This window comes from Vicia villosa, linkage group LG4 (genome assembly GCF_029867415.1).
Source record: "Vicia villosa cultivar HV-30 ecotype Madison, WI linkage group LG4, Vvil1.0, whole genome shotgun sequence".
NCBI lineage: Eukaryota > Viridiplantae > Streptophyta > Magnoliopsida > Fabales > Fabaceae > Vicia > Vicia villosa.
In genome coordinates, this window is record NC_081183.1 from 132,957,857 (window position 1) to 132,971,411 (window position 13,555).

General features: G+C 35.8%; 1 protein-coding gene across 1 annotated transcript; it reads left to right on the forward strand.

Moving 5' to 3' along the window:
* Positions 1–12,169: 12,169 nt before the first annotated feature.
* On the forward strand, positions 12,170–12,946 carry LOC131597896 (uncharacterized). Its single transcript, XM_058870555.1, has one exon. The coding sequence runs from the start codon at positions 12,170–12,172 to the stop codon at positions 12,944–12,946; it is 777 nt and encodes a 258-aa protein (XP_058726538.1).
* The last annotated feature ends 609 nt before the right edge of the window (positions 12,947–13,555 follow it).

Genomic DNA, 13,555 nt, shown 5'->3' on the forward strand with positions numbered 1-13,555 from the left:
ACAACAGGGCATAAGCCCTCAACATTTTGCCAATCTATGCCAACAACAAGGCATAAGCCTTCAACAATGCAATATATGCGACATCTACGTGCGACAGCATAAATATGCAATAACAAAGCATAAGCCTTCAACAATTATGTCATTCCAGGCCATTATCATCATTATGAAATAACAAGGCATAAGCCTTCAATAATTGCCAATCAAGGCCAGCGACAACATCATTATGAAACATCAAGGCATAAGCCTTCATCAATTTACTGATCAAGGCAAACAACAATTATCATCATCACACAACAATATCATAATACAACAACATTCATTCATCATGAACAATAAGACATAAGCCTACACAATAATAATGTCATTTCAGGTCAACAATAACAATCACATCATAATAATATATTTTACAAATTATGGAATTATCATTCCAATAACCTTCTCATCAATTATCACCAAAATCATCGCATTATACGCAACACTGACACACCGAATATTAATTATTGCAGAAAATTATTAATTTAAAATCCCAAAATTATAATCATGTTAAAGATAATATTTTTAGCTTTCCAACGGTCCAAACGTTACTTAAATCAGACTTACAGATCAAAAGTTATGAATTATTTAAGAAATTAATTTTTGAAAAAGTGTCAGGTGTAACGGGTTACAGCAGGGCTGTTACCCGGTTACAGCACTCAAAAATCTCTAATTTCTCGTTTTTTTTCATGCTGTAATCAGTTACAGCAGGGCTGTTACCCGGTTACAGCATACCCAGAATCAAAAATATCAGTTTTGACAGCATTTTACTCTATTTCATTCACCCACTTTCACACCAATTCAATACATCTCTTAATTCTTCATTTTACAAGTCTAACAATAGTGTTCTAAGACTATCCAATTGCACATATCCACTTCGTCAATTACACACAATTTACACATCAATTCACAAACTCATCAACACTTCAAACATTCAAATGCTACACAAACATGAGTATAAAATTATGAACACCTAACATCTACCATACCCATCATCATGTCTACCCTTAGAAAGTAAGAACTGTAACATCCGTATTTTTTCCTTAAATTAATTTAATTAGAATTTAAATTATTTATTGGAATTAATTGACATTTATTTGAAAATTATGGAAAATAAGAGAATTGGGCCAGTGTGACAATTAGTAAAAGGGAGGTGTTAATTAGTGGGCCTTTAACTAAGTTATGCTATTTTCCATAAAATAAAGGAAATTGGGAGAAGAGGAGTTAGAAAGCAAAAGAGGAGAAGACTGAAACACGTGAAAGAGCAGAGGAAGAGGAGAATGGAGAAAGAGGAAGATTCAAGAATTTGACTAAGGTAAGGGGGGACTCTTCCGGTTAACCTCTATTATCGGGTCGTAGGCGTTAGGATTGAAATTGTATACTATTGATTCGATAGAGAATATGTTATAGGTTGGGGTTTTGGTATTTAGGTTCAATTTTGTGAACTTTGTGTGATTACTTGTTGGTAGTGATTGTTGATGTTAAAAGTGTTGTTGGTTGATGATATAACTCATATTGCATGTGAAATCCCTCTGTTTTTCGTATACAATCGTATTGGTTCGATTGGGGAATGTTTGGGGGGATTCAAGGTGCTGAAAACTGGTTTTTGGGTTGCAGGTACGAGGTAATCGGTTACCGAAAGTGGGTGTAATCGATTACCCATAGTAAAAACAGCAAATATGGGATTTTGAACTTCAGTAACCGATTACTGGTGTTTGGGTAATCGGTTACCGCTGTACGATTTTGAAAAATACTTGTTTTTATAAAACTCATAACTTTTGATCCGTAAGTCCGTTTTGGGTGCCGTTTGAAGCACTAGAAAGCTAACGGAATGCTCTTTATGATTAAAATAAATTAATTAGCACTAGATAATTTAATTATTATGTTATTTGAAAATGACATGTAATTGTATCTGTGTATGCCATGGATTAATGTTATTTAAGAATAACATGTATTGAGATTGTGTATTATGTGCTAATTGTGATACATGGAATTGATGAATGATAATTTCTATGTATTGTTGTGATTGTTACATGAAGAATGTATGTTATATCAATGGTGGATAATTCAATATGTTGAATTGTGATGGATGTGTTAGACGTAGTATTATGATGATGTAAATCTCATGGTGTCGTTGTGTGGATTGATGTACTTGGTACATAATTATGGAATGTATTATTGTTGTATGCATTGTGTGATGAGTCGAGATATGATAATGTTGTTCATATGATTGAAGTGGTGATGTTGTGATAAAATGATTATAATGTTGATAATGTGATCATGTGGTGATTGTTTTGATGTCTAATGATGTTATTGTGATTGAATGATGCATATATATAAACATACTTTGATGATGATGATGATGATGAAATGAGTATTTGGAGATGTTACTCATTAGACTTGACGATGTTATAAGTATGTTCATGTATGTTTGCATTCATTCATGTTCATTGATGATACTGTATCCATAAGGGTGTGTTGGATCAGTGAAGGGCATGATTCCCATTGTGTGGAATCTGTGCCGGCAGGGCCGTATCTTGATGATGTTGGATCGGTCATGGGTTATTCCCATTTGATGATGTTGGTACCACATGCATAGTGTCAGTTGCATTCATATGCATAATTTTATAACATGATTGGATGTTTTCCAGTATTATAAATATTGATAATGTTTTGGTTGTTTATGATGATGAAACTTGCCTGAATATATGTTGATGTTGGGTGAATATTATACTGTTGTTGTTCTATCGTTTATGAACTGATAACACTGTTTAATTGTGAATGAGACTCACCCTTACTGTTGATTATTTTCAGATTGAGGATAGCGGATGTTCGACTCGGTGAGGATTAGCTCATGAGTCAGTTGTTTAGTTAGCGTCAGGTGTCATGCTCTGATAGTTGTAACACTGGGGACGCGATGTTTAGAGTTTGTGTTTTGTAACTCTAGTTATGTTTTGATGTTTGAAGGATTAGTTTGAAAGATGTTAAACTTAATCTGTTTGATTTAATTCCGCTGTGTTGACATGAATTGTTATGATTAATGAGATTTGCCTCAGTGAATGCATGACATGACTGAACGATGTTTTTGATTTATTTTTGAATTGTGGCACCCTTATTTCATGTACTCTGAATAAACTTATTTAATTTGCCGCGGAGTTTAGAAGGGTGTTACAATAGTGGTATCAGAGCAGGTCGGTCCGTCCGGCCAATTGTCGAGTCAGTTGAGTTACGCGACAGTTGTATACTGTCGGTGTTTTATCCCTTGGTACACGACATGTGAGTGAATCACTGTCGGTACTTGTTTGTTTTGTTGCAGGTGTTGGATTGAGACAAGTGGGGAAGAAGCTTGGCTTCTCGCTGATGTTTCAGTTGTAAGACGATTGATTCAGTAGGTTGTTGTTGGCAACAGTGCGAGCGTTGTTGGAGTTGTTGTTTTCCGAATCGAAGGTGACTTGAAATTAAGACTTGACTGGTAATTGAGTTGGAACATCTTGAAGGAAGATGATTAGAAGTAATTGATGATTAGTTGTAGGAGAGGGAAATTAAGAAGTTGCAATGTATCAGCTCTGCTGAGGGGCTGCGAAGTTGTCAGTTGAGTAGCCTTACGTCTCAGAAGAGGTTCAGCTGCAAGTTGCAAAAAGGATTGTCGTCGTAATATTTCAGAAATTGCACTTCGGTGATGGGATGTGTTACTCAAGTTATAAGAACATTTGGAAGTGAAGAGATATGATAAGGGGCTATTTGGAATGCGATCGAGTTGAAGAGAATGAGTTTTCGAGTGAGATTTTCGTAAGTAAAACGCAGGAAAATTGCTGAATAGGTGCAGAACTTCAAAAATTCATAACTGGAGTTCTGGACATCCGAATTGAGTTCCGTTTGAAGCGTCGGAAAGCTAACGAGATGAACTTTGTTATAAAAATAGTTGCAGCAGCTGTAACGTAATTAATTGTGACGGGATGACGTTGGAAAGAGGTGAAGTTACGATTACTCTTGTTCTTATAACTAGATTTGTTTATTGGTACTGCACGGGATGTTAGTGTCAGAGTTGAACGGATTGAAGGAATAATTAAAGGATTGCTGAGAAGTAATTTTAGAGATTGAGTGTACCATTTGAGGAGTTTTGGAAATATCGTTTAAAGTGTCGATGTATGGCGTCGGTGCTGCATTTTCGGATAAAGATTGGAAAATTCATATCTTGAGTTCCGAGTGTCGGAATTATGTGCCATTTGAACCTACGAAGAAGAGAGATTATGTTCTACCTTATAAGAGAGTTATAAATACAGTGAGGCGATCCTATAAAGATAGATTTTGAAGTCGGTTAAGGAAGCGTGAAACTTGTTGAATAGGAATGTCTACTACCGCGATTGTTTGAAACGAAATTGAGGAGAACATGTTGTTGATGAATAAGTTGATGAGATGTTCGGTAATAAAGATGATTTGAGTACCGATGGATTTTAGTGAGAAGTGAATTAGTAGTAAAGGTGGAATAAACTTTAGAACGGTTGAGGTCGTATTTGTGATGCCAAAGTAACAAGTATAAAGGAAGAATTGTAGAGAATTTCTAACACCTGTTGATGTGAGGAAGACTTTGTTGAGATGTTGAGTGGAATGACATTTGGGCGCGAAATATGTCATGGAATTTAGAGTAAAACCACGAGTTATGAATGTTGTCGCGGTCTTTTGCTAAGAGGAGGATTTTGATTTGGAACGAGATGAATAGTAATGTACAAGTATATTAGTGATTATGAAGTTTGGAAGTACTTAACAAGTGTGTGATGCTAAGTGACTATGAAGCGGATTGTGTAAAATGTTTGGACGTCGGTGTCTCACCGATAAGATTCAATAAGAGGGAAGTGCGCGAGTTGTAAAGACTCAAAGTGAATTATTGAACTATGACGATGTTAATGAGTTTGAGTGCAAACTCGAAAAGGACACTATTATGTAGTAAAGACGGTTTATGCTTACATATGGTTGTCGGCTATCTATTGACAAATTGAGGACTTGATCACTCTTAATCTCTTGTTGATAGTAGACGGAATCATATGGATGGGATGAAATTGTTTGTTACCTTAATGGTATAAGATGTGGTGAATGCTAAGCCGTGAGAATAATCACTCACCATGTTGTGTGAATTTATGAAGAAATGAATGTGAAAGAGTGCGACATATTGGACGATGACTTAAGACGGGTAATCGGAGTCGCACAACGAAAGTGTGATGTGGAGTAGTGTTATGGGTACTACTAGTGGATAGTGAGGAATTAATGTGTCGGAAGCCTACGTAGAGAATATGAATTGATCTATATGTTGGATTTAGAATCTAGTGGATGTAAGGATGTCGTGCCGGAAGATTATGACTCTTTTGAATAATTTCCGAGACGATGAGTATGTTATTGTGGTTGTACGTAGTTAACGAGTATGTATTCGGCGAAGTGAGGACGATGAGTTGATACTATATGATGCTATAACAATTTTATGCTGTTGTAAAGTGTTATTGTAGATTCCAGATATAATGAAGAATTATACTCTAAGAAGGACGAAGTTGATTTAATTCTTAGAGAAGAGCGGAACTCTGTTTGAGCTATTTTGTAAGCAATGGTATATTGAGGTTGATGGGTGTGATTATAACTACTTATGTGTACTCGTTCTGATGGTTAGAATTTTTTTTATAAATAAAGTAAAGCAGGAATTAGTTTTTGAGTACGAGTAAGTATTGCTAAGTGGTAGATTGGTACCATGTATGGTAAAGAATGATTCTTGAACGAACGAGTAAAGAGGGCCAGAATTGGGTAAAAACTCGAAAATCTAATTGGTAATGATGATTGTAATGAGTAATCAGAGCAGTGCAGCGGGAATGAAATGTAACGTGTTGGATGATTGTTGGTCTGACTTGAGAGGAGTCAGATAGTTGAAATTTAATGATATGAGGAATACGATTATTGAGTTTTCTTGAAGGAAATAGTTGGTGAAAAGTGTTAGTATTATGTTATCGCTCAAATGGAAAAGTATGTTTAAGGTTCGCACATTCGTTAGATGGAATGTGTTACTGCAGTGTTGATCAGGTGTGATCATGCTATGGATAAGGAATGATATTACACAGACGTGTGTAGCGGAAATCTATATAAGTGTTAAATGACAACCTTGTTCACATATGCAGATAAGTTAATGTCCTAATGAAAGTGATACTAAGTAGTAGGATATTGAGAAGGGCGGATAGGATTGTGGGAAGATCCTTGTCCTAAATAAGGTTGTGATCTCGCTTTCTAGGATGGGATCCTAGTGCGTATGTATAACCTTCTAAGATGGAGAGGTTAGAGCAATGCTATACATCTTGCTGACGTGAGTGGAGTTCTCTTTCAGTTTGAGGATGAATTTGATTTCGGGATGGTAAGATGAAGGATAGTGTACAACTATGAGTACGCGTTTGGTTGACTATTCATGTCTTATTCAGTCATTGGGCGTATTGTGTGGGTTGTACCTCAATTATTCCATTGTTGTTAACCTTTTGGAGGGATAACAAGTGGTACACCTTTGGAGGGTCATATGCGACGTAAGAGTTGAGATTGAATGCATGAGACACGCTTTATGTTGGTTATGTCAGATGAATTTTGAGGATCGACTAGGGAAATGTTACCTGGGAACTGGAGAGTCAGATGAAGGACTCCTATCCGGAACTTTTCACTTGAGGTATGTTTTCAAGGACGAAAACTTTTTTAGTGGGGGAGAGTTGTAACATCCGTATTTTTTCCTTAAATTAATTTAATTAGAATTTAAATTATTTATTGGAATTAATTGGCATTTCTTTGAAAATTATGGAAAATAAGAGAATTGGGCCAGTGTGACAATTAGTAAAGGGGAGTTGTTAATTAGTGAGCCTTTTACTAAGTTATGCTATTTTCCATAAAATAAAGGAAATTGGGAGAAGAGGAGTTAGAAAGCAAAAGAGGAGAAGACTGAAACACGTGAAAGAGCAGAGGAATAGGAGAATGGAGAAAGAGGAAGATTCAAGAATTTGACTAAGGTAAGGGGGGACTCTTCCGGTTAACCTCTATTATCGGGTCGTAGGCGTTAGGATTGAAATTGTATACTATTGATTCGATAGAGAATATGTTATAGGTTGGGGTTTTGGTATTTAGGTTCAATTTTGTGAACTTTGTGTGATTACTTGTTGGTAGTGATTGTTGATGTTAAAAGTGTTGTTGGTTGATGATATAACTCATAATGCATGTGAAATCCCTCTGTTTTTCGTATACAATCGTATTGGTTCGATTGGGGGATGTTTGGGGGGATTCAAGGTGCTGAAAACTGGTTTTTGGGTTGCAGGTACGAGGTAATCGGTTACCGAAAGGGGGTGTAATCGATTACCCATAGTAAAAATAGCAAATATGGGATTTTGAACTTCAGTAACCGATTACTGGTGTTTGGGTAATCGGTTACCGCTGTACGTTTTTGAAAAATACTTGTTTTTATAAAACTCATAACTTTTGATCCGTAAGTCCGTTTTGGGTGCCGTTCGAAGCACTAGAAAGCTAACGGAATGCTCTTTATGATTAAAATAAATTAATTAGCACTAGATAATTTAATTATTATGTTATTTTAAAACGACATGTAATTGTATCTGTGTATGCCATGGATTAATGTTATTTAAGAATAACATGTATGGAGATTGTGTATTATGTGCTAATTGTGATACATGGAATTGATGAATGATAATTTCTATGTATTGTTGTGATTGTTACATGATGAATGTATGTTATACCAATGGTGGATAATTCAATATGTTGAATTGTGATGGATGTGTTAGACGTAGTATTATGATGATGTAAATCTCATGGTGTCGTTGTGTGGATTGATGTACTTGGTACATAATTGTGGAATGTATTATTGTTGTATGCATTGTGTGATGAGTCGAGATATAATAATGTTGCTCATATGATTGAAGTGGTGATGTTGTAATAAAGTGATTATAATATTGATAATGTGATCATGTGGTGATTGTTTTGATGTCTAATGATGTTATTGTGATTGGATGATGCATATATATAAACATACTTTGATGATGATGATGATGATGAAATGAGTATTTGGAGATGTTACTCATTAGACTTGACGATGTTATAAGTATGTTCATGTATGTTTGCATTCATTCATGTTCATTGATGATACTGTATCCATAAGGGTGTGTTGGATCAGTGAAGGGCATGATTCCCATTGTGTGGAATCTGTGCCGGCAGGGCCGTATCTTGATGATGTTGGATCGGTCATGGGTTATTCCCATTTGATGATGTTGGTACCACATGCATAGTGTCAGTTGCATTCATATGCATAATTTTATAACATGATTGGATGTTTTCCAGTGTTATAAATATTGATAATGTGTTGGTTCTTTATGATGATGAAACTTGCCTGAATATATGTTGATGTTGGGTGAATATTATACTGTTGTTGTTCTATCGTTTATGAACTGATAACACTGTTTAATTGTGAATGAGACTCACCCTTACTGTTGATCATTTTCAGATTGAGGATAGCGGATGTTCGACTCGGTGAGGATTAGCTCATGAGTCAGTTGTTTAGTTAGCGTCAGGTGTCATGCTCTGATAGTTGTAACACTGGGGACGCGATGTTTAGAGTTTATGTTTTGTAACTCTAGTTTTGTTTTGATGTTTGAAGGATTAGTTTGAAAGATGTTAAACTTAATCTGTTAGATTTAATTCCGCTGTGTTGACATGAATTGTTATGATTAATGAGAATTGCCTCAGTGAATGCATGACATGACTGAACGATGTTTTTGATTTATTTTCGAATTGTGGCACCCTTATTTCATGTACTCTAAATAAACTTATTTAATTTGCCGTGGGGTTTAGAAGGGTGTTATAAGAACCACACCCTTACCTTAGTAATTTCTTCGGCGAAGATTTCTCTCCTTCAGATTCTATTGCCTTCTTTTCTTCTTCCTATGTGCTCTAGCTTCTTCTCTCTTCTTCTCACTTCTACAATCTGTTCAACAAAATTATGTTCACTTTTCCTTATTTTCCCAAATATGATCCTTAGACCTCTAATGTGATCTTCCCCATATGCCCTCACTTAACCACTTAAAATTACTATTAGGCCCTTCACATCTCTACACAAAATTATTACTATTAAAATTACTATTATTTTCTAACAATAAAGTGCCTTCACTAACTAATTAAATAATTAACTAATATTTAACCATTGCTAAATATTATTTAATTCTTTCAATTGTTAATTAAATAATATTAGTGATCACTTAATCTCCTCTACTCCTACATCTACCTTTTTATCTAAGGTAACTACCCCCATTCTAAGGGTATCATAACACATCAAAATATCCAACAACATATGTAATTCACATCACCACATAATTAATAATTAGAAAAACAATGTAAATAAATTCGGGCGTTACATTTATAGGTTAGAGAGTGACATTTCTATCTAGGGCGCTCGAGTCCAGTCAACTGCAGTTATGTCTCCGATGTATATTTGGACGGTTGTTTTTCACTTTTAATTCACTTTTATTATGTAGCATTCATTTTGTTTACCCCTTTTATTATATTATAAAGGCCGCTTTGCAATTTCAAAAAACTTTTTGCCACCTATCATACTTGACCTTGGCATTCTTGTGACCTTTCATCTTCATTTTCAACACTTTGGTTATTCATGTTCTTGCTATCTTCCTTTCTTGTTAGGGTCTACGCATTGTCAAGTTGTTCCTACTGTAGCTAGTTTCTTCGCTTCATCTTCTTGCTTATGTACCATTCTCTATCCATTTTCCTTTCGTTTGTTGATTATCCTCTTTTAATGAATGTGACTAACTATGATATGTGCATAAGAACATGACCAACGTTGATAGAGGGATTCCCTAGTATCAACGATTTATGAGAATCCAGACATCCCATATATTTAATCTCTAGAAATCAATAGTCACAACCTCAATTTTATTGTATCGAAAGATAGCTCATACACGGAACGTCTAGAAATAATACCGGGAGCGGGAGATTTGATTAATTGAGATTCTGAAGGTTGTCCCGAATATATAGAACTGCAATAACGTAAGAGGCATATTTAGATAGCTATAGGTGAAGTTAACATCGACTATAACCCTTAGCCTTCCAAGCTAACGATACTGGTTCGATTCCCGCTTCCTATTTATTAATCTTATGATTGAATGATCGACCATGTTGCACCAAAGTAACTTAATTGTTTATCATGAATAAACTAAATACCTTAATTGATTTTTTTGGATCCTTCTTTAATAAAATAAGTTAAGCGCACACATATTCTTTTGATCAATAATAAGTTCAGCACACATATATGTAATTAGAGACGGCAATGTGTAGAGTTTATACATTTAAGTGGGGTATCAGCATTGCCAATATTGCTGATTTATCAAAACCACCTGAGAAGATTTCATATCACTTTGAAGAATTAGGGACCCAAGATAAGTGAACAATCTCAACACCACAACTCATATTTTATCCACTTTATATTTAAGGTTATGTTCACAGATTATAGTATGCACTTTATTTAGTTGACCTATTGCCAACTTTCTTATCACTTTGAAGGGCTCCACCTTAGTGACAGCATCCCTTGCTTCTTGCATGTTCACCATTATAATTTAATCCATCCATATTGTGTCATGCCGAGCCATTACCAATAATACCACACTTTTTATTTGCCACCTCTATCCCCTACATTAATTGCACTCCTAAAAACTTTTGTCTAGAATAATTGCCCCACTATCATCAATAATTTCCTATTTTTCCATAAATAGGACCTTTATTTTAAATCAATTGTGTTACTTTTATGTCTCATATCCTGCAGGTATTACTTTTTCCATTAAGTTCTAGCCCCAACCATTTCGCTGCACCTTGGTTTGTTGGGATGCCTCATTTGCCTGACCATGTCTTGCACAAGATGTTATGGAATCTGAGTGTGCGTGCATCTCCTGTCAAACAATCAACTCATAAACCATTTAGCCTCTTGAAACCTCTTCCAAAACCTTGAAGGGCTACAAATTTTTAAGGAAGACAACGCACCATTGACATCAGACCAAAGACGTCACTATTTTAATTATGATTTCAAGAAAGGTTCTAACGCCTTAGGAATAAACATGGATTTGCCTTGGAAGAAACACTTAATCATAAGACAAACATGATTGCATAATAATATCCAAACTACCATTTCTTTTAACACAAATGTTATGCATAGAAGGTTTTATGTTCTCAAAACTTTAGAACCCTATTGTAAAAAGGAAAGTAAGACAAGTAAGACGTGAAATCAAGTACAAGCAATTTTATCCTAAAAATACTTCTTACTATCGATGATCACTTGAGTGTCAGAGTATTGCAACTACTTCTCCCGTACGCCAGACTAATCTTGGAGGGTGTAAACAAATTTTCATCTTTACCCCTAGACTACACTCATTGGTGTCATCTATGGAAATATTTGTCATTTTATCACATAAATCAACGTCGGAATGGTGAACCACAAAAGAATTACTCAAAAAGCCAAATGTCCTCGTTGATCTATAGCTAGTAAAGTCATTAAGGTCAAGCATAAACTTAACAACAGACTCATAATGTCCTATTTTCACCAGGGATCATCGATCCCCCACCTCCAACAATTGAGTTGTTTCCTACTTCTCATTTGCATCTCCCAGCTCAGGTGATATCCATACCAAATGAGGAAACCCTACTACCGCCTACCATCACACAAGGAGGCACTAAAGCACCACCCACCTCGACCCCTTTGGTACTGTGAATGACAAAGCCACGTGTGATGAATAACTAACCTTCTAGGGTTAGTTAGTTAAATAAGTTTGTTATGACAGTTAGTTAGTTAGTTGGAACTTCTTATTTTAGATAGCTATATAACTACTAATGTAATTAATGTATGCTTCTTGAGATTGATCAATATAGACTTGCACTCTTCTTCTTCTTTAATATTCAGTTTCTCTCTCTTTTCTTGTGCATTCATCAATGGCTGACATGCATGAAACTGATTGTTCACATGGTATCATCGACATGTGATCCTTTCTTCCGCTGCACTTTGCAAGTCCTCAATCTCCATATCTCCTTCTTCTCCGTTCGTTAACTCCACACCTTCGTTATCACCATGTCCGCGTCCTCAGAAGGTAGTGTTCATGGTGAAACCATTCTTCGCAATCAGCAAAAAGGGTATCAAAATGATACTCTCAATCCATACTTCATGCATCCAAACAAAAATCCGGCGTTGGTTCTCGTTACTCCTCTCTTATCAAGCAGCAATTATCATTCTTGGTCTCGTTCCATGACAATGGCGCTACGTTCTAAGAACAAACTTCACTTCATCAATGGTGCTTTTCCTCGTCCATCAGATCTTGATTTCAATTCCATTTCTTGGGATAGATGCAACACCATGATCATGTCATGGATCAAGAATTCTGTAGAACATGAAATTGCTCAAAGCATTCTTTGGATTGAAAATGCAGCTGACATGTGGATTGAACTGAAGGAAAGATTCTATCATGGTGATGTTTTTCGCAACTCTGATCTACAGGAAGAAATCTGCACTTTAAAGCAAGGTGACACATCTATTTCTTCCTATTACACTAAGTTAAAAATCTTGTGGCAAGAGTTAGATAATTTTCGTCCCATTCCTACGTGTGACTGTGATCCTACATGTTGTGCTATCACTAAGATTCGCACCTACAGAGATAGTGATCAAGTTATTCGATTCTTAAAGGGTTTGAATGATCAGTATGCCGCAATTCGATCTCAAATTATGATGATGGATCCACTGCCTAACATAAGCAAGGTTTACTCTTTGCTTGTTCAACAAGAAAGACAATCTTGCATCCCTCTTGATGAACCAAAAGTGTTAGCCACTCCTAGCACTAATCGTGATCCATAATCCATAAGTAATTCTCGAGGCAGAGGTAATTCTCGTGGTGGAAGATCCCTTGGAGGCAGAGGTAGAGGTAATCGTGTCTGTACTCATTGTGGAATGACAAATCACACTGTTGATACTTGCTTCAAAAAGCATGGCTATCCTCCCAATTGGAAACCAGATGGTACAGTCAACAATTATACCACTTCACATGACAAATCTAATGCTCATCCAAGTGATGATTCTGAAGCTAGTGCATAGGTAAACCCTGGATTGGCTTTTACTCCTGAGCAGCACAAAGCTTTGCTGGCTTTACTCCAAGATGCATCAAACTTACAGTCTCATAGCATTAATCACATTACTTCACAAACCAATCCTAGTTTAGGTATCATTTGTGCTCTTCCAAATTCCTTTCATCCTGAAATTATTGTACTTGACACAGGGGTAACTTATCATGTATGCTTTACACAAAACTATTTTCAGTGCATTAAACAAATCAATCCTATCACAATCAAACTTCCTAATGGTAGCCTTGTAACCACTAAATTTTCAGGCACCATAAATTTTACTGAATCATTTTATATCACAGATGTCTTATACATGCCTGACTTTGCTTTGAATCTTATTTATGTT